At 38.8% G+C, this 22,163-nt stretch overlaps 2 protein-coding genes and 1 long non-coding RNA gene across 4 annotated transcripts in view; 2 read left to right on the top strand and 1 right to left on the bottom strand.

Moving 5' to 3' along the window:
- The window catches only part of LOC136240405 (importin-5-like), a 64,928-nt gene that overhangs the window by 38,152 nt on the left and 4,613 nt on the right, over nt 1–22,163 (top strand). The gene's annotated exons all lie outside the window — the stretch shown is intronic.
- On the top strand, nt 1,704–19,385 carry LOC136240404 (importin-5-like). 2 transcript variants are annotated; one of them, XM_066031378.1, is made up of 31 exons: nt 1,704–1,844; nt 1,904–1,999; nt 8,599–8,791; nt 9,073–9,166; nt 9,784–9,877; nt 9,924–10,028; nt 10,406–10,531; nt 10,583–10,658; nt 12,532–12,576; nt 12,636–12,723; nt 12,847–12,953; nt 13,776–13,900; nt 13,955–14,044; nt 14,090–14,263; nt 14,313–14,531; nt 14,681–14,764; nt 14,819–14,951; nt 16,191–16,249; nt 16,292–16,399; nt 17,169–17,214; nt 17,265–17,324; nt 17,466–17,581; nt 17,633–17,806; nt 17,856–17,885; nt 17,947–18,039; nt 18,109–18,183; nt 18,240–18,317; nt 18,368–18,434; nt 18,480–18,711; nt 18,764–18,905; nt 19,240–19,385. In XM_066031378.1, the coding sequence occupies exons 1-31, from the start codon at nt 1,773–1,775 to the stop codon at nt 19,318–19,320; spliced, it is 3,282 nt and encodes a 1,093-aa protein (XP_065887450.1). In that variant the 5' UTR covers nt 1,704–1,772; the 3' UTR covers nt 19,321–19,385. The 2 variants fall into 2 exon arrangements, with proteins under 2 accessions (XP_065887450.1, XP_065887449.1); XM_066031377.1 differs by having other exon boundaries at nt 1,901–1,999.
- Nucleotides 19,808–20,909, bottom strand: LOC136240441 (uncharacterized). The gene is made up of 3 exons (XR_010693797.1): nt 20,810–20,909; nt 20,709–20,765; nt 19,808–19,919 (listed from the first exon to the last, which is right to left on the bottom strand). It is a non-coding gene; the product is annotated as an uncharacterized lncRNA (long non-coding RNA).

The raw sequence follows: 22,163 nt of genomic DNA, 5'->3' as shown, positions 1-22,163 counted from the left end.
AAAAGGAGGAGTTGCTAAACGAAAAAGACTACCACATTCTCTGATTGAGAGCACTTCTTCATGATGTTCTGTGCAAAATAACAGTGGGCCAAACCCAAAGCAAATCACTGTGACAAGCACTGCCATTGTAACACTATACACTTCAGTTGCAACTGTCCTTCCACCTGCATCATTACCTGTTTCAGCACAGCGTATATGGGCATCAGTCAACAGACAATAGCCAGTTCATCTATTTCTGTTCCACTGATATCTCCTTCACAGATTCAGCAATATTCAAAATTCCGTTACTATGTATATGTCATCATCCATGGTAGCTCTCACACATCATATGCCCTTGGTTACATGCCAAGTCTCAACCTCAGCTATGTCTACTCCAACAGCTTACCCTTCAACCACTGCAACTTCCTCCACTTGCTTAATTCAACATCATGGCAGCTCCAGCATTGTCTACATCTATCGGTGGACAAGTCGCCAATATTTTACAACAGTTGTTGATTAATATATACTAGTGGTAATAGCCAAGCTCTCCCAACAGCCTCAACTGCTAATAACTTACAACAGCCAGTCAACCTGTTTATGCTTAATTTAAAACTAATCTCATCCGTGTTTGCCATGCAGTCTTATCAAAACTTTTCTGCTAGTGTTCAACTAGTTGTTGCACGAGCAGAGTGTGCTGTTTAGTACAGAACATAACAAACTTTTTAGGAAGAGAGTCCAATTCACACCAGCTATCATGTTCAACTTTCTTGTCTGAAACTGGCTTGTACTTCTTTTTCAGGATTACAGCTTATTGTCCCTCCTCACATAAATGCAAAACTGACACCAGAACAAGTAAATTAAGTCTATTGAACAAGAGCTAGCCATTAAACTTTAGTTGTCTAATAAGGTATAGCAATAGTATTTGATCATGACTGCAGCTCTGTATTTTCAGTAAATTTACACTTTGTGGTATGAATTTAAACAGGGAGAAATCATGTGCAAGACTTGCAAGTCTTCAAGTAAGATTCTTGCACGGAAAATGTCCCAAGATTCTTGTAAACAACGCAGGGGCGGTGGAGTAGGCCAAAGAGTGAGGGGGCCAGGCCAGGCGTAAGTTGAAGACAAAAAAAATAAGAACTTAGAAAGAAAGAAAAAAAAGGTCACAGCCTGCTGACAATAACACCATTTATATCTCCTTATTTATAACTACACATATGTATAGCTAAGTAACTTGCTACACTGTATCTCTGAAGACTGTGACTGCTCTATTAAACTATCCAGGTCCTGACTGTTCTATTAGAGTATCTCGATCTTTTCTTGCAAACAGTGTCCCATAAAAGTGGGGGCGAGGGGGCATGGCCCCCCTGTCTCCACCGCCTATGAAGCAATGCAGTATTCTTGCAAGTATCTTGATTCTTGCAACTCATCTCTCCTACAAACGTGACGTGTAGCTACACGACTCCCAGCAACTGGCCGATCTGGCGGCAAGCATGGGCTAGCAGCATAGCAGCCACTTGCTGCCGCGCACTGATGAAGCGGTTTGTTGTGCTTACAAATCTTTTGTTTGCACTCTTCATTTCCCGTTTCCGTTCCTGGTTTTACCACTACCCGTTAAGTACAGACGATTGCAGAACACACAGGAAGTCACTGAAAACGTGAGCTTATTACGTACTTCGCCACATTTTCAAAGCAGTTGCATCACGTTTTCCGGGTTTTCGCTTGGCGGTCTTGTGTTGCAAAGATCGCGCAAACATCTGGGTGGGTCTGGGCACGAGACTAGCCCCGCGCTGGCAATGGATTCGACAGACAGTTCACTATTAGAGGCTATGCTATCTGATGATAATGATACTCGTAATGAAGCTGAGGTGAGTGCACATGATGACCTGATCATGAAAAAGTTTATTGCTGCTGATATTTCCAGGAGGAGTTCCGCTCCATACCACTCCTGCCACCGGATGACCAGTTACAACATTATGCTCAACTTTTAGTGTCCGTGTATACAACGACTACAGTAGTACAGGTAGGGTCCGCAACGTGAAATTTTGACCTCCGAGAATCAACTACCAAACCACCCACAAATGCTAGGCTAGGTACCACTTAGAAGATGCCAGATTGGCGTTATTTTTCATTAACGTATTGTCGTGCAAATCGGCGAATATGCTTACAAATTACGAGATTTTTTGCTATATCTTCAAGGAAATGTCTTTTAAAGCTATAATATGCGCTTTCAACCTTTCTTACTATAACTGTACTCTAAACTAAAACCATCAGTGCAGTGGCTGCATTGTCTGGAGCAATTTCCAGCCGCAGCATCGCGAAAATGAAATTTCTGACTCGAAAAAAGTTTCGATGTCACTGGAGCACACAGTATCGATGCCAAAGTAACCCTCCCAGGTCAAACTGGTCTGGCATGGGTCCAACTACTACCACACCAAATATCATCGAATTCTAAAATTGTTTGCCATCTGGCTGAGCTCGACGGCTGTCAAAAATGCCGATTTTATTCACTGACGGGAACTTTTGCTAGCCAGATGTGCTAGTTTATTTCTCAAAAGCTTGCTAGACCCGGCCATAGCCTGGAGCTTTCATTCATAGGATTGGTCTGGCAGCTCTTCAAGCGACCTCAAAAACCGCCAAATGCCAATATCCACGAATTTTGCGGATGTCGACCAATTTACAATGTGTTAAAGAAATTTTGCACACCAAACGTGATGCTTTGCCTCTCTAAAGTCATGCTGCATCCTTGTTTAGCTATATTCGTCCATAGGGTGGCAATGGCGGCTCTCTAGGCCAAAATCCATCAAAATGCCATCTCACCATTTGTCATCAGTTTTTGAAAGTTTTACAAGTCAAACATGCTGGTTTGCCTTTCTACATCTTTACTGGATGTTTCAATCACCTTCATCTGTGTAGGCACCTTTCTTCAGTCTCTTGAAAATGTCAGAGCACGCCTATTGGGCCACGGCGCAACCATCAACACCACTTACTGCTTATTTTGTTTCATTGATTCCACGAAAACCCAGCAGAAATATTACATAACCCAACTGGAGTTAGTCTAGTTTTAAATATCCACCCTTCTGAACTCTACACGAATGGAAATTTCAATTGTGGTTTTTGATAATCGGAATTTGCATTTCGGTAATCATTTGTATAAAGATGTAGAGTACAATATTTAGAGCTAGCTAACTCCATTTGCGCTCTATTAAATTTCTGCTAGGTTTACATCTGATATCTTTATTCCCTCTGCTACCCAGCAGGACTTACAGGCTCTGTTAGATCAAAATCAGTATGACCAACTATTTGCTTCTTTCAACATCCAAAACCGTGCTCGACTTACTGCTCTCTCTCACTCATCTGGTACTAGCAATGGATGGCTCAAAGCTATTCCTCAAGTCTCCCTTGCTCTGGCTATTCCTGGTCCTGAGTTTGTTGTTGGCCTTCGTTTGTGGCTCGGAATCCCTATTTCCACTTTCCCCATTATGTGTGTGTCTTACTTCCATTGACCAATTTCGTGACCATCTTCTAGAATGTTCTCATGGTCCTATGAGAATTCGTCGCCATGATGCTCTAGTTGACATTGTTTGTCATGCTTTGTCCCAGAGTCACTCAGGAGTTTTGAAGGAACAATGTGTTTCTTATGAAGATAATTCTCGCCCAGGTGATGTGTACCACCCTGACTTTCAGCATGGTCGTCCAGCTTATTTTGATGTGTCTGTTCGTAGCACTACCCAGCCTTCTCACATTTCTTTTTCTTCTTCTTGTGCTGGGGTAGCTGCTGCAGCAGGTGAGTTAGCCAAGGACCAGAGACATCAAGATGCTGTAGAGGAGGCAGGGTGTGACTTTGTCCCACTTGTTGTAGAAACTTTTGGTTTTTGGTCACCATTTGTGCTTCAGACCCTTCGTACCATTGCTGAACGCACCACAGCCAGAAGTGGTGCATCAACCAAACAGGCTCATAAACATTTGTTACAACAACTTTCAGTTTCTTTATGGACGAACAATGCCGTATGATTTTACGGTACTGGGCTTTGCAGTGTGAGGACTCTGATTTTCCTTTCCCCAACCCCCCGTTGTAATTAATTGTATTTGTAGTTTAGTTGTAGAGTAATTTGTATTGTAACTGCATGTAAAAAAAAAAAGTTCTCAGTAGCGTGAAAAAAAAAAATTTCTGCTAGTTCTCCTGTCATTCTTGCGTGGAACCAATGAAACAAAATAGCTAAGCATTAACTGATATTGATGGTTGCGCCCAATTGGCGTGCTCTGGCGTTTTCAAGAGACTGAATAAAACTGCCTACACAAAAGAAGGTGATTGAATGGTCCAGCAAGGATGTAGAGAGGTAAACCAACATGTTTCAGTTGACATGTAAAACGTTCTAATACTGATGACAAAAGGCGAGATGGGCATTTTGATAGATTTTGGCCTAGATAAGAGAGCCGCCAGTGCCACCCTATGGAAGAATATAACTAAACAAGGATGCAGTATGACTTTAGAGAGGCAAAGCATCACGTTTGGTGTGCAAGATTTCTTTAATGCATTGTAAATTGGTCGATATCGGCAAAATTCGTGGATATTGGCATTTGGCGGTTTTTGAGGTCGCTTGAAGAGCTGCCAGACTAATCCTATGAATGAAAGCTCCAGGCTATGGGTCTAGCAAGCTTTTGAGAAATAAACTAGCACATCTGGCTAGCAAAAGTTCCCGTCAGTGAATAAAATCGGCATTTTTGACGAATTTTTTACAGCCGTCGAGCTCAGCCAGATGGCAAACAATTTTGGAATTCAATGATATTTGGTGTGGTAGTAGTTGGACCCATGCCAGACCAGTTTGACCAGGGAGGGTTACTTTGGCATCGATACTGTGTGCTCCAGTGACATCGAAACCTTTTTCGAGTCAGAAATTTCATTTTCGCGATGCTGCGGCTGGAAATTGCTCCAGACAATGCAGCCACTGATGGTTTTAGTTTAGAGTACAGTTAGTAAGAAAGGTTGAGAGCGCATATCGTAGCTTTAAAAGACATTTCCTTGAAGATATAGCAAAAAATCTCATAATTTGTAAAAATATTCGCCGATTTGCACGACAATATACGTTAGGCCACACCAAGTCAAACCTTAGTTTCTGGTCACCCGCCCGCATGGTAAACCTGGAACCCTAGTTTATGAGGACTATTATTAATATTACAGGTGCTTAAGTGCACGTGACCCAGCAAAACACTTATTTTTTACTGCAAAAGATCGATATACTCTAATAGAGCAGTCAGGGATTCCAATAGAGCAGTCACACTACTCTTAACTCTAATATTAGGTATATATGCCACACTAATAAAATGTTTCTAACTATAGCTAGTTTTGTCCTTGATTATATAGCTGTTCAGATTATAACTGTTACTAATGCTTTTGTAACCAAAGTAATTTCAGTAGCATTAACTACTAGTCCATGTAGATGGGCCATAGCTTTAACTTTATAATTCAAATGTAGTCCTCTAATGATTAGTCTAGTAACTTCAAATTCCTTATCACTGAACACTACAGGGGTATGGAAAGCCGGCAACATTCGGTGAGCTTAAACTTAAACTTTTCCATAACTAAAATTAGATTGGCAAGTAGAAACCCTTATAGTTTAAACATTCCCAGATGATCACTAAAAAACACTAGTATGGAGCACTCAATGACTCAAAACTTTGACAGTTACTTTTCTCAAGGTTACTGAATAGAAGGCTGGAAACACATAGCTAGTGGGCTAAGACTTCACATTTGAATGAAGAATTTCTGATGTGAAAATAGAAGTTAAATTTCATTTTGGATCATGATCATTTGAACAACTTAGCTATAAGTCATAGTAATACTTTCCTGATATAGCTAACGAGACATTTATTTCACTTGGAAAGCATAAGTAGCTACATGAGCAAAACATTTCCTATAGTATATTCTAAATAAATAAATAAATATACTTAAATGCTATACATCAGTGTATATAGCTAGCCATGATCCATCAACAACTTTCCTAGTGCATTTTTTGCCGAAGCACAACTACTTATGTTGTTGGTTAAGTTTGACTAAAAACAAAATCAACATGAATTTGCTAAATTGAGCAAATAATAATACCATACAGTATATTGTCACAGTAGAGTCTATAGTCCTGAAGTCCTGATCATCCGCCCGCCCGCATCCATTTGTAGGCTTGGGAGTGACCAGAAACTAAGGTATGACTTGGAGTGGCCTTAATGAAAAATAACACCAATCTGGCATTTTCTAAGTGGTACCTAGCCTAGCATTTGTGGGTGGTTTGGTAGTTGATTCTCGGAGGTCGAAATTTCACGTTGCGGACCCTAGTACAGGTTGGTGATAGCTGTGCTAAATCGGATTAGCTATAGCACATATTGCGGGTCCGTACAACACTCTGCAACTTGTATGATAGTTATATAGAAAGGAGAAAGGGGCGAACTCTGAGAAAACAATAATATGTGATGTGCAAAAGTTCACTAGTTTTGTGTGATCGTATAGATGACCATGCAGGTGATTTTTATATACCAACTGGTCGGATTGCTCGGATGAAATAATAAGATTCCTTATTTTCTATCTCGTGTGTGTGCTTATATTATTGGTAGCTAAATTTCAAAAGTATTAAAGCACTATCAGGCCTGTAGCTAATGAGGGGGGAGGGAGGTTCGCACCCGGGCCCTTCAATCAACATTGTTGTCTATTGGCTATTAAGCCATAACTGTGACTAGTAGAATTGCAGCTATAGGGCTAACAACCACACAGCAAGCATTTCTTTCACTCAGACTTAGCTGACTGTAGCTTCCCACCCAGGCTTACTATATCATTACCACAATGTTATACAACTGCTCTATTAGAGTATAGAGGTGTAAGCTATACCATCACCATTTTTTGGTAATGCAAAATGAATGGTTCTATAGGAAGTTTCCATATAACAACATCATAGGAAATGATTTAGGAGAAACAGCAACATTCAGTGTTGGTGGCCTGACATGATGCAGGAGGAAAATAGGAAACAGTATTCTCACGTGGAGTGGCCTATAGTATGAGCTGGATTCTGAAAAACAGAGACTGCTAAAATGAAAAGTGGATTTTTCTCAAGAGAATTAACATTTTGGCCAACTGGATGATCACATTAAAGGTGATGGTAAAGGTGTCAACAGCAGGCATGTGTCCATACAAATCCAGGAGAGGATGTGTAATAGATGCTATTCTTTATGACTTCCCCACAGAAAATGTATGTTTAGATTGACCATAAATATTGTGTGAGGCGTTTGAACAAAATAATTAATATTTAGGTCAAGCAGTGCTACATTTCAGGAATGTTAGTCACTATATGGGACCCATGAGAATGCTACTGAGGCCCTATGTAGCAGGGAGTCAAAAAACATGTTGTTGAATGGAAAAAAAGATCCCAGACCAGGTGGTGACTTGATCCACAGACAGCTTACAGTCTAGGCAAGTGCCTGAGTAGCCACACAGTCTGGGATCCAGGATTTCACCAAGTACTTTATAAATAAAGTTCTGTACAAAGCTTCTTGATTGAAAGGCAACTGTTTAGCATTCCATTCTAAATAGCTGCTATAGTCATGGATTACAATAGTGGTACAGCTACCTGCAGGAGTTAGCTAATGGTAATCCTAAGGCTGCAGCACATGTTGCTGTAATCCTACATGTTGCATCATCCTACATGTTGCATCATCATCATCCAACAGTTGCATCATCCATGTTGCATCATCCAAAAGGTCACTGTTAAGTGCTAATAATAAATACATTATATAGGTTTAAGGAAGAAAATCCATCCCTCCTGGAGGAGACTGAGTGTGGCCCCTACTAGACATTGGGTGACCTGCAGTTCGAATCCTGGGGTTGGAGGGATTTTTTTTCCTTACTTTGGCCCCTTTTGTGTTACACCTTTTCAGCTATAAGCCACTAAGTCTAAGTCCTTGCAATTAGGTTAGGTAATCCTAAGGCTGCAGCACATGTTGCTGTCAGACCTTCAGTACTGGTCACTGTAAAGTGCTAATAATAATTACATAACCAAGTAATAAGAATAATACTTTATTAATTTTTGTCAAAATACGTCATAAATACTTAAATAATTAAATAATGTACGGCTAAACCACTGCACATAAAAATACGCTTAATAATAATAATAATAATAATAATCCATGTTGCAACATCCTACCTAATCCTAACATGTTGCTGTCAGACCTTCAGTGCTGGTCACTATAAAGTGATAATAATAATGCTAATTGTAGGTTAATCAGTGCTACTGATATGTAGTTTTACTGAAGTTCCGAGCTATTAGCTAGTAAGTAACTTGTTTCACAAGTATCTTCAACAACAGCTGGTAGCTACAACAAGTAGTTAATGACATAAGCAACCCATAGAGTTGCAGTAAGCAATATTGTTAAATACTTCCCTTCTTTGTGAACTCATTAAATAGCCCAATGGTTGCTTGGACTCAACTTCTATTTGTGAAGAAATAAGCTACTGGCACCCAGTGCTCTGAATTTCAAATCAACAAATCATTTTTGATGAGTAGTTAGTTAGAATTCATCAAATTAGGTTTATGGAATTTATTTACATGTTTTAATTATTTGACTTTGCGTGTTCTCCAGCATCGTTTGACAGCAGCCATATTACTACGAAGATTATTCATCAAGATGGGAGAATCCCAATGTCAATGCTCACATGTTGTATTGGAGTCTTTCAAGACTTATATGTTGACAGCTCTACAACAAGAGACAAGTGAATCTATGAGGAAGGAACTATGTGATGATGTGGCTAAACTTGCTCAGATATGTCATGCAGGTGAAAATATTTGACATTAATTTTGGTAGAGAAAATATGCTTTCTACGTACATAAAATTATTCTTTAAAATAATGAGCTTTACTTTTATCCACTGAAATCATTAGCGTCATGTTTAATAAATGTGTATAGTGCTCATAACTGGAAATCTGTTCCTTTAAACTGTACATGCCTGCCTGTACAATACTGTACTATTGATATTCCTTCTTGGTGTTGATATGGATGTAGTGTGTTGCTACCAACGTGATATATTATGTACTGTTATTTTGTCTTCACCTTACAGGAAACATTGCTTGGCCAGAAATAACAGATTTCTTATTTAGTTGTTGTGATGTTAATCTCCCTCACCTTTACGAGAGTGCTCTCAATATTATCAGGTGTGTGCATGTGTGTGTGCGTGCATGTGTGTGGGCGTGCGTACATGTGTGTGTAGTGTGTGCATATAGTGGTGTGTGTGCATGCATACGCGCATGGGTCCATACATGTGTGTTTGTGTGTGTGTGTGTTTGTGTGTGTGTGTGTGCAGAGTGATAATAGATCTAACATGTCTCCCTATGGAGTATAGAAATCAACGCTGCAGAAAAAGCTATGTTGGTAAGTTTTTGAGAGCATTCTTTTGCTTTGAGCATTCTTATGGGAATTTTAAGGTGTAGGCTGCAAGTTTCTTTACTGTGCCTTTGCTGTCCTATGATTTTGGTTTTATTAAATGGACATTCATCATATTAATGCTTTTAGTTAGGGAGATTAATGGTTAGCACCCTAATCTGCAGTTCATGTCTTTTGAATGTGCTATCACATAAATGGGTAATGCTTTGAGCTGTCAGCTCACAGGATTTTTCATCATCTCTTATGGCAGACTCTGGGATACACAAAATAAAGATACCGGATTTCTCCAACAGGTTTAGCTGTATAGAAGGTTTGTTTAATACATGTGAAATAAAAGGTCTACCCATATACACAGGACATAGCACACTTAATCATTTCTTCCTTGTAGTAAAGTACCAAGCATATTTGGCGATCAAGAGGAACGTCACCTCACAAAGATCATAGAGGTGATAGTACAAGCACTGAGATCCTCCACTAAAGAGGTTAATAGTTTTTATTCACCATCAGTCACCATGTAGTGTTCACCAGGTGTGGATGGCAGCAGGGAAGGCAATGATATCATTTGTAATGTACATTGGGGGCGATGATATTATCAGGACACACTTCCATGATACACTACCACCACTACTTGATGTGAGCATACAATATTTGTATCAGAAATGAGTACACATGTAGTTATTGTGTTGGTATAGTGTAACCGTCGTGAATGGGTGTCCTTATTATAAAGGTGTCCTTATTAGTGAGATGTTCTTGATTTCAGGGGTGTAAATGTATGTACACTAATGCAAATGGGATAAATGTCATGATTATCAAGGTGTCCTGTTCTCAGGGGTCTATATTATTTTTTGTTGACCATGTACATGTATTCATAATCTGAAGTGTCACTGTAATATCTGTTTGTGTATGCTTTGTTAGAGTATTTATGATCTGTCATCTTCTCTTGCTTATTATCATCTTGTAACTTTGTCTGAAGTGTTTGCTTATGAATTTTTTGCTTATATCTGCCATAGACAGTGGAGCAAACCATTCAACTACAAGAAGATGACACCATGTTGAAGTTGCTTCTTGAATTGGCTGAGACAAACATTGAATATCTCCTTCCACAATTGAAGAGAGTATTGGACATGATGGTCAAGGTTGGTAGGTGGTCTCTTGTTATGAGGTACCACAAGATGTTACAATGGCAGCTTGCTGGTGATGAGGCCACCGGTGACTCATGGAGACAGTTAGGGTTGGAGATGGTGACCTGGTTAGCTAAGAATGGTAAGAGGACTAAAATCTGCCACCATAAGTTACTATGTACGCAACAAGTTTGTGTTGTAGATGTAGCCCATGTGTTGCTGAAGTCACACTAAAATCTTCACTGCTGAACTGTTTTACCTGTGTAACTTGTTTGCTGAATTGCATGCTCAAATTTCTTTCAAGATGAGATAACTGTACATAATGTACATTTTCTCTTGAAGTTTAACATTCATAGGAAAAATTATCGTTTTTGTAGCTACCCCTTCCATGCTAATTTTGAACTAAACCAGTGCAGCCATCTAAACCATCTTATTTTTCTTAATCTTCTTATTTTCTTTTTGCAGTACTTCTGCTTACAAAAACTGTTTTGCATAAACTATCAAGGTAACCACTTCCTTGAACATATGATACTCTAATGAAGCGGTCAAGATACTACATACTGTCATTAACAAAATAGAAACTGGATCAAAAATTATGAAGATACAATGTGCAAACCAAAAGTCTGCAGTTGGTACTTGATTATCCAGACTCTTGATTATCTGAACAGCACAAATGACTGTTCTATTTGAGTATTTTGACATTGTATGTTTTATTACAGTGTTAAACAGAACTCTGTATATAAATGAATAGGATTCACTTATCAGGGACATATCCAGACTTTCAAGGGGGGGAGGGGGGGGGAGGGTTCCACTCTGAAACATGGCAATTACAACTTCAATGTAGTTGTCTAGCAGTTATATTTCATAGTAAGTAATGAGTGTCTGGTAATGTTAGGCTTCAAGAAATGCATCTGAATTGTTTAGAAGTAATTGCAGTAGCTTTAAGGCCACAAAAATGGTTATTATTTTTGGAGGTGTCTATATCGTATAAAGATGTTGGGTTAAGTACTGTACCGTTTAAGTACGGATTGCCCTAAAGATTTGCATGCCACCCAAAATTGCTCCTTTGAAAATCATCCTAGAGACCTAAAATCACCTTTACGGGATAGTACGATATAGTCCATATAATATATAATACAGAATTGAATTAAGGCCAGTCTGTTGTGATTAAGCTAAAGTGCTGACAAAGTATGCATGAAAAGATGTCAGTGTATATAGTGACAATAAATTAATTATTGGCTTGGAAAACTTATCCTAGAGGTGAGGAGAGAGATGGACAACCTTGGCATACTTGGCCACTTTGTAATTAATTTTAACGTATCAGATTTGGTTACAATCTATAAATAACTGTAGCTAATCCAGTGGAACCTAAGGATTTTGGTGCTGTACTGAAAATGTACCGGGTGTTGCATACATTTACAACTTCTACATGGCCTAGCTGTTCAAATAGTACATTAAAATGCAATAATTGTAATTTAGTACACATTACCGGTATGTCATTTTGCAGCCTTAACTTGTATGTTTCCTTCTGTACTTTTATGGTTTACACTCATAACCCTTTAGATATAAACGAAAGGTTTATGTACGGAGGGTAGTGTACTGAGCATATCTTTTGGCTTTATTACATAGCCACTAAATTATTTACCTGGTGTTTCATGATAATTGGGAATTTGAGATGTACCTTTGGAATTCCTATTATCAAGACTATTATTTACTCTTGCTATTATCGACTGAGCATTTTGATACAAGCTAGTACAAATAAATTATAACCAGAAAACAATCAGAATATTGATGGATTTGTTTCCTTATATAGTCTGCTGGGGGCGTAAAGGGTCTAAATTTGTACATACAATGGCTAAACATCTACATGCAGACCACAAGATTATGCAGTGCTCAGGCTCCTGATCCTGTGTAGGTGGATTATTTATATACTGTATATAGAACATGTATACAAAGCTAAGTAAACTCTTCATTTGCTCTAGTCATCTGTATAAATGCCTCTTACTCTTTTTTAGCTCCCTTGATGGTCAGGAAGCAGAAAAAAGCTTTGTCGCTTGTTGGTATGTTTGTAAAGTGGTCGTGCATATGATATGGTCACCCCACCCCCCACCCCTGACAGTGACACAAGCACTCAAATTCATGATGGAACTAGAAGATGATTCTGATTGGAGTTTGAGTGATGAGCCTGAAGTTGTGGATAGAACCAGGTGATCATGTGAGGTCATGTGACCTCTGGTGGTGTCATATATAGTAACCTTTGGTGTTATTTGTATATGTTTAAATTTGTTTTCATTTATATACTAGGTAGTAATTCTCTAACTATTCTATAGCAATGCAGCAGTTGGAGAAAAAACGATACGTCTTTTACCTGTCGGTTTAGGGAGTAAGTCCATACTACCTCTAGTAATGGAGAATATACCCCACATGTTACAATCTGGTGAGTGATGTGTTGTCAAGTATGGCTAAGGTGTACTTCATGACCTCATTAATAAGACCACCTCATTACGTTAGGGATCTGCAATGCATATTGATACAGCAATATATATCGAAGTTTTCTAGTAGAAGTCAGTGATTGTTCTATTACTGTAGCTAACAGTGATCTAGATACTCAAATAGAAAGCCTCTATTTACCTGTGCTATAAAATGCAATTTACGAGAAGCCATACAAATATACATGTATAAGTGATGCTGTTATGGCTTACTATTCTTAACTAAAAGCAGGAGCTGTTACACTTTAAGTATAAAGAACTGCACCACTAAGCAATTAACAATCTGTTGTACATAGTAGCCATGTTGACAACTCACCATTATATGCATGTCAAGTAAGTCCCAAACATAACCATTAATAGCATAATAGCATGCAAAGGCATGCTGATCTATGGGGATATGCTCTTTGAAAATTAGGCCCTCTGAGATTGAATCTGGGAGGGATTTTAGCAGTTTATCAGAATACTAGTAATACTAGCTTGAATATTGTATTAGGGTGGCTGGCACTGGCTGCTCTATTAGAGTATATCGATCTTGAGTCATTTTGAATCTAGTTAATTCACTGGAATTGCAGGTAGCTAGGTGTAATACAATCAGCACAATAAGTCATTTTAGGGGGGCTAAGCCCCTCCATAATCTTATTGACAGGGCTTCTCCGTCACCCCTGTATGGAGTTACTGGATACCTCATGAGTGTTTTATAACAATGTCCAACCTAGATGCTGTATGCAAACACAACACATGTAAATAGTGATAACTCATCTTGTTGTCAGATGATTGGAGACAGAGACACGCTGCTCTACAAGCATTATCAGTACTCGGAGATGGTTGTGCGGAGCAAATGATAGCCATGCTAGAGGAGTTTCTGAACATGATATTACCGTTTAGTCAAGATAAGGTTACCTAAGTGTTTGAGTGTATGTGAAGTTGTTAGCTATTGTTATTATAATAGTGTCCTCAGGTGAGATATGCCACCTGTACTGCTATTGGACGATTATTGGGTTACCTTTCTCCATCTATCCCGACTGAATTTTATGATAAGGTGTTGTCTAAGTGACTTAAGTAGCATACCATAGCCTTCAAACAGATTGTACCTACTTTGTTTGCTGTCATGGGGGATTTCCCAAATCCAAGAGTGCAGGCACGTGCTGGTGCAGCCATGGAGAATTTTATTGAAAAGTGCCCCAAGAATATCCTTACTCAGTACACTGATCTGTTAGTTAGTAAACTAGTGGAAATTCTCTCAGAGAAGTTGACTCAAGTATGGCATTATGACATGTATACATCTGTGTACAACTTGGTATCCATAGTTACCAGTGAAGGGTACTAAGTTGATATTGAGACAGATGATTGGAGTGGTTACCACGGTAGCAGATGAACTAAAGGAGCGCTTCGTACGGTATTATGATCAAACAATGTCAGTGATGAAGCATCTGATGGTTGATGTGTTAAATGAAGAGGACCAGGTATTAATTGGGAAGACAGTAGAATGTGTTACTGCAATTGGATTGGCAGTAGGAAAAGACAAGGTTAGAAGTAATGGAAACCTTAAGGAGTTTTTGAGAAGCACTATTACACTTTTGTATGGCCAGATGCTAGAAGTTATGCAATTTTACAGCCAAATAAAGTTATGTACATAAATTTGGTGTGTGCACACTATGAGCCCCACCCTCTACAGTTCATGCAGGATACAGAAGAGGTGATGCAGTTTTTACTGAAGGTGCAGGCTGAACAGGGGGAGCTGGAAAATTATGACCCTCAGGTGAGCAGCCACACCCATTGCCTGCAATGATGATGCCACTTCCTGTTATTTCAGATAATGCACATCATCTATGCTTGGGGTCGTATGTGTCAGATATTAGGAGACCAGTTTGTACAATATCTCCCTGTTGTGATGAAGCCTTTGTTACGTGCTGCCAGTCTGGATCTTTGCATAATCTTTATTAATGGTGAGTGTGACATGAATCTCGTGTGCTATCATATACTTAGTCCAGCACCTAAGCCACAAAACTGTTCACTTTTTGATAAAAGCACCAAATTTCTTATGGGGTTTGCAACACATTTACTAAGTGATTTTAGAAGGGGAGGCATGTAATGGGTTCTTTGGAACCCTATATTGGACCTTGACAACAAAACTATTTGTTTACATGGGAGACAATCAAGTTTAAAGGCTGGATCTAGTATTAGACCAGTACAAAGCCTACAGCTGTGACATGACAGCCCATTAAAATGCCACATGAAACAAATTGTTTTCTCAGCCTGGCAGTAAACAAAATGACTAAAAATGCTGTTTTCAAGGGGTTCTATTAAAGTTTGCATTTCCAATATACACAGTGCTTTACTATCATGTACAAGGATCATCCTGATGTGTGTTGTTTCTTTATCGAAAGTGTATATCAACAGTTATCGAATGATGAGGTTTTAATTGGTTACAGGTGGGCATAAAATTATTGACATCCCTCTGCATATGCATAAATCAAGCAACTATCCTTGCAATCTTGATCAAACCTAATTATTACTGTAAATACCTTGTTGTTTGGTATAATACTGTGATATTCCAATGATTTTATGTCCACTTGAAACTTCATCATTTTGATAACTTTTGATATACACTTTCGATAAAGAAACAACACACATCAGGATGATCCTTGTACATGATACTACAGCACTGTGTGCATTGGAAATGCAAACTTAATTAAAAAAACCCTTGAAAATAGCATTTTCAGTCATTTTGTTTACTGCCAGGCTGAGAAAACAATTTGTTTCATGTGGAAATTTAATGGGCTATCATGTCACAGCTGCAGGCTTGTACTGGTCTAATACTAGATCCAGCCTTTAACCTAATGGGATATTGATTGTTTTCTATGTAAACAAATAGTTTTATTGTCAATGTCTAAAAAATAGGGTTGCAAAGGACTTTTTACATGCTGCCCCTTCTAAAATCACTTAGTGCACGTGCTACAAGTCCCATAAGAAATTTGGTGCTTTTATCAAAAAGTGAATGACTATCTCACTACTTAGAGTAAGTGCAGGCAAATTTTGGGGTAACCCACAGCAGGTTGTACCGGTGGAAGTGTGGGCACTGTTAAGTTCCACCTGTTGTGTGAGACACTGCATTATACACTATACATGTACACATACAATACAACTCACTTAACGTATACTAGCTCTCATGTTTTGTTCACTAGCTGATGACAAATCATACAGTAAGGAAAATGGCTGGGTAATTGGGATGCTAGCTCATCAGGTTAGGTTCACTACATGTAGTTGATGTGATCATCAATTATAGCGAGTGGCCATAAGTGCAAAGGATCTGAAGTTGAAGACAAAAGCTTGTGATATGATACGTTTTTTTGCTGAAGCTCTCAAAGAAAAGTTTGTAGAATATACAGAAGTGGTGAGTGCATGGATGTAAAATAATTATTGATAGTACTCTGTGAGAATCATAGTGTAGCATGGAAGGGGTGTTTGACTCTACCTAACTCTCATCAGGTCTCTTGCCATACAAGGGTTTGACCACTGAGTGTGGGCACTTGACCAGTATCCGGGTGGCTTGCGGAAGCCATGCAGGCTGGCTATAGGGATGGATTTTTAAAAAAATATAAGTATTTATCTCATTTCACTTTAGTCAATGATTTTTGCTTAGGTTCCTTGGCTCATGGTAAGCACCTCGTAAAGGCTTTACCTCCAGTGTTCACCCTCCAGTGCCTAACTGGCAAAGCAGATAAAAACAACAGCTTTCCCCCAACTTAGCTGGACTCCCTGGTTTGACCACTGAGTTTGGCACTTCATCAGGCGGTATCCAGGTGGCAAAGTCAAACTAGGAATGGATTTTTTTCAAAACCTTCTAGGCATTTATCCAGTTTCACTTTAGTCAACAACTTTCACTTAGGTTCCTAGGCTCATTGTAAGCACCTTGTACAGGCTTTACCTCCCGTGCCTAACTGGTAAAGCAGATAAAAACAAAGAAATACCCGACAGGCTTACTGTTGTTAGTATTGTACGTATGAATGGCTAAAACTTTCCGAAAGAACAAATTTTATATACACAATATTTCCATCTGGTGGAATACCTTTGTGAATCTCCCCAACTGATACCAAAAGACCAAACTACTACAAATTTGTCTTTGATAATTATTCATTATTGATGTGTATTTATCCCCACAGGTAGCTAAGATCATGGTGTCCAATTTGAAGTTTCTGTTTCTGGAGAGTATCCTTGTCACAACACGACATGGCATATCACCTTAACTGTGTCATTAGGTGTTACAAGTATAACAGCCAAGTGTCTCCCACTACTCTTGGAGTGTGTGCAGAGTAAAGGTATATCACCTACGATCATTGTAGATTTGTGTATGTCTGTCAGTATGTGTGATTATCTTTACAAGACCTTAGCTAGAGGATGCAGTCACGCATGTATCTTTTTATTTGTATCTATCACAACATAACATTGTCATATCACAGGTGCTGATGACGTTCACTGCTTGTGGGACATCATTTGTGACCCGTTGTTGGAGGCAATTTGTACTCTTCAAACTAATGATGAAGTGTTACTGGTGATGATGAAATTATTGTGTAAAGTGTGTAGCTATATCCTCAGAGTTATCCCTCACTAATCCACTATATAATAGTGCATAGACCAGCTGGAGGTGAAATCTTTCAGTCTGGAACAGTTTGTTGTTGTTGCAAACATCATCAGGAATATTGTAGAGTCATCATTTAAGGATGAGCAGCGATGGCAAGAGTTTAGAGGAAAAAATGTTAATGATTATGATGAAGAAACAGAAGCAGCGTTTCAGAAACTTGTAGGTGTTGTGTTTGTGTTAAACAATAATAATAAGCTAATCTGTTCAGGATTCGACAAATGAACTACTAGTGAATAGGGTAAGTATCTAAAATTAATGATCACCTCCCATCCCACTTATCCAATTAATGCACTCCACAGGTGGCAGATGTAATACACTCGTTATTCTATATTCACGGGACCACATTATTACCTCTGTTTGACCAGCTACTACCTACATTTTCTGCTATGTTGGTGAGTGTTAATCATTATGAGCATTCAAGAAAACTGATCATACCACAATGCGTTATTTGTTTTATGTAGGCTGATGATCAGCCACCTTACTGTAACCAATGGGCATTGTGGATATTTAATGATCTGTTGGAACATGCTAGTGAAGTGAGCTTGTTATTGTAGCCACACCCACCATGTTATGCAAGCCCCACCCCCTCTAGCTTGCAGTCAACTACCAGCAGCACTTCTTACAGCCAATGATGAGGTGTATCTGTGATGAGACACCAGTTGTTAGAGAAGTACTGCTGTTCATTGTATTAGAATTTTTAATGCCATTGTTTGGTTTTAGGCTGCTGTCTTCGGTATTGGGATGATGGCAAAATATTGTGCTAAGGACTTTGCTCAAACCTGCATTGGTTAGTATTGATGTTTAGCCTGATGTGACGTTGGTATTGTAACAGATGCGTTACCAAAGTTGACCCTCATTATATCAGACAGTGAATCACGTTGTGATCTTGATTCAACTCTTGCGACGGAAAACGCCATAGCAGCAGTTACCAGGGTTTGTAACTACCTTGAGGATCAGATACCACTGGAGTCAGTATTACCCATGTGGTTGTCATGGCTACCAATATATGAAAGCAAGGATCAAGCCCCATCTGTGTACTCATATTTGTGTAAATTAATAGAAAGGTGGGTGTGGTATTTGATACTAACTATAAATACCACATCTCATCTTGTACAGCAAAAACCCATTAATACTTGGTGAAAACAACTGCAATTTTCCTAGGATAGTACAAATATTTACTAGAGTGGTAGAAGAGGATGGGTTATCAGAGTGTCCAGAGACTTATGCCAGATTCCTCAGTATCTGTAGACACATACAGGTCAGCTGGTACAGTGAAACTTGTCTATTCCAGTCACCCTTTGGCCATAATTCCTGACCACATTGAATCAATAGAAGTCACTTGTACAGTTGACACATTTGGGGATTATCAGGCTGGGTGATTTTGACAGGTGACCTTATTACGTACACGGTAACACAGTGACTCTATCAAGCAAGTTGCTAAGTCTCCTTGTTGGGATTTTTTTTGCCAAGAGTTCTAGAACCCCTTACTTAAATTCTTGTTTTTACAATGGCCACTTTAAACAGGTGATCTGGTTAAGCAGGTTTCAGTATTAGTAATGGGTGATCATATAATTATGTACTTGTTACTCTAGTTGTCAGATCAGGTGTGGGCTAGTTGTATGGAACTACTAACAGATGAACAACAAGAGATTTTAGCTAGTGCAATGGATTAGTTAAAATAGAGTATTTACGTATGTGAAGTTGGGTTGAGTTTTTACATGATATTTTTAAATCTTTGCATCATGAAATACTGAATAGCCAAGGGAGAAAATGATTTGGGGGTTAATGGTGAAGATGATTTTGTTCTTGAATTTATCTCCACGTAATACATTTGATATTATTGCAAATCCATGCAAATTTTTTTTACATTGCTCAGCCTTGAAAATATCCCTCCTCAAAACATTTAAGCTATACATTATTCAACACTACACATAGCTAGTACACAGCCATATTTGTATTCTGAGCTGGACCAACATAATAAAAGTTCTGTAGCCTATATTAGTAGTATGGTCATTCTGTCAGCATCACTATATTAACACCATAAGTTATATTAGTGACAGCAGTATGGGTGTGTGTGTGTGTGACCATTATTATGATTGGATGCAACTTCCGCATACATCCTGATGTCCCTCATAGAATGAGGTCATGTATGCGTATAATAATTACATGTGTGTAGTGTATGTGTGTTACATGTATTATGTCTCTGCAGTAGTGTCTGTAGTATCAGTGGTAGCTGTATCAGCTGCTGGGGGTACATCACCACTACTGTCACCTGTCACAATATAATCTGTACACTATTGTAACAAATTATGACAATAACAATGTGAGTATGCCGAGGAGTATGCTATTGTGCATGCACATGTGGGTAGACCTAGCATGGCTAACATGTGAATGACATGTCTTATTTCATTGGAGGGTTTTCTCTGGACAGCTGTAATGCTTGGAAAACACTACCCAGGGGTGTAGGAAGATATTTAACTTATGGGTGCCCAGTGGTAAAGCTGAAGACCAAAAAAAAATGTTGCGAGTGTGACTGCTTTATTAGAGTCATTGACTGCTCTATTAGAGTATCTCGATCTCTTCAGTAATGTATAGTGCAGTGTGCTGACACCCGTTAGTCACGCCACCAGAAATATTTATGGGTACCCAAGTGCCCATGTTTCCTACCGCCCCTGCTACCATATTATGATAAGGCTTTAAATTTCCCAGTATGTACATAGAAAGGAGAGTAAAATGTTTTGGTTCAGTAAATTAATAATAGTAAGGCTGTTCCACTCTGGCAAAAAGTTTCATACCGTATGCAAGGAAATTTTTACGTAAAAAATTTGACAAATTCAGACTTCAGCAGATTTGACGAATAAAACGTTGACGAAAATCAAGAAATTGTAGACAAAACCTGTACTTTTAAGGGCGCTTATAAACATTTGACGAATTTAAATTTGACGAATTAAACCGATTCGTCAAATTCGTCCAGTCAAATTTTTTGACGTCAAAATTTCCTTGCGTACGGTAGCTAGCATCTTCCCAGACCTGTACCAACTTAACACCACAAAATATATACCTGTAGCTTCTGCTGGTGCTGGTGGGTTATCAGCATCTTCACCTGGTACCTCATCACCTGTAATGACATATTAATATTGTGTGGTGTAGTTAGCTCCCTGCCTTCTGCTGCTTGACTGTCTAATGATACATCACCAAATATAATTTAATAGCATCTTTAGCTTTGTCTGGGTCAGAGCTACCGTGGACTGCATTCTTAGTGAGGTCTTCACCAAATAATGCTCTTAAACTAACACACACTGACAGTATAGTAACATGTATAACATGTTTAACTTAGCTATACATACCTATCAGGCTGTGCCTGTTTTGCTTCTTCTGGGTTAGTCGGTCCCATTAATGCCCTCCAGCCGGATACAGTGTCAGGTCATGACAGTACCTGAACAAACTGGGACCACTGCACAACACACTAACACTACCGATTAACCACTTCTTAACAGACCTGGACATGAAGTCAGCTAAATCTCCAAAGAAATTTTTATCTTTGTAAAACTGCTCGGCTATTTCTTTAGTAAGACAAGCAGCCTCTTTTGTTAACGACACCTTAGACCCAGCTTCTTCTCTACCATGTTATCTGAAAGGCACTGGAAGTCTGCATATATGTCATCAAGCAAATCAAGGCAAAGAAACTCTGAATGCTATCTACTTCTTTTATAATAGGGTTTACTTCGCTTTGCAGGCAGCTACAGTTTGCTCATGTTTGTACAATATGCAGTTTGGAACATGTACCCTATTGAATGAAATGCCTTGGATTTTAAACTTGTCGTCACATTCTGTTTGTGTCTGTGAAAACCTTTTGTGCTGCAAGATGAACTCATAGTTGTAATGCTGATGCTCTAAAACATCTTTCATATCTCCGGTGTTTACTTTAGGATTTCTCCGTTGGGAGGGAGGAATCAGGAATTTTGGGGGTGACCAGGTGCCTGAGAGTCTAAATATAGTTGTCCAAGTTCACTATAATTTAAAACAGTTGAAATAGTTGTGAAATTAGTCTTAAGGCTGTGTCATGAGTGTTGATTTGATTTTTGTGTGGATTGGGTGGAGCCAAATCCTATGGTTGGTAGAGCATGACACATAGTGATGACATAATGATGTAATATATAGGACAACCATGTGCACCTCATGTAGGCTATTAGTAGTGCACTGTGTTTGTTGAATCGGGTGAATAAACAATTTGTGTGAGATCACTAAGATATTGTATTGACTATCATTCCATATATAATACCAATAACACATGATGGGTGGAGTCTTCCAAGAAACTTCTATATAGGCTGTTTCATATTAGGGTCTTTTCATGGTTATGGACTTTTTTTAAATCAGGCTTTCTGATATTTAATCTGGCAGTATATTTGCTGGCTGTGTATGCCATTTTGGCTTAGAATATTTTACAAAATTACACTCTCTGAGAGGACATTTTGTTAGTTAAGCATGCTATTTAAGAAACTGGGTAAACTTGGGC

This window comes from Dysidea avara, chromosome 12 (assembly GCF_963678975.1).
Source record: "Dysidea avara chromosome 12, odDysAvar1.4, whole genome shotgun sequence".
Classification (NCBI taxonomy): Eukaryota; Metazoa; Porifera; class Demospongiae; order Dictyoceratida; family Dysideidae; genus Dysidea; species Dysidea avara.
The sequence above is the reverse complement of the archived record's forward strand: the minus strand, read 5'-3'. Positions and strand labels throughout refer to the sequence as shown.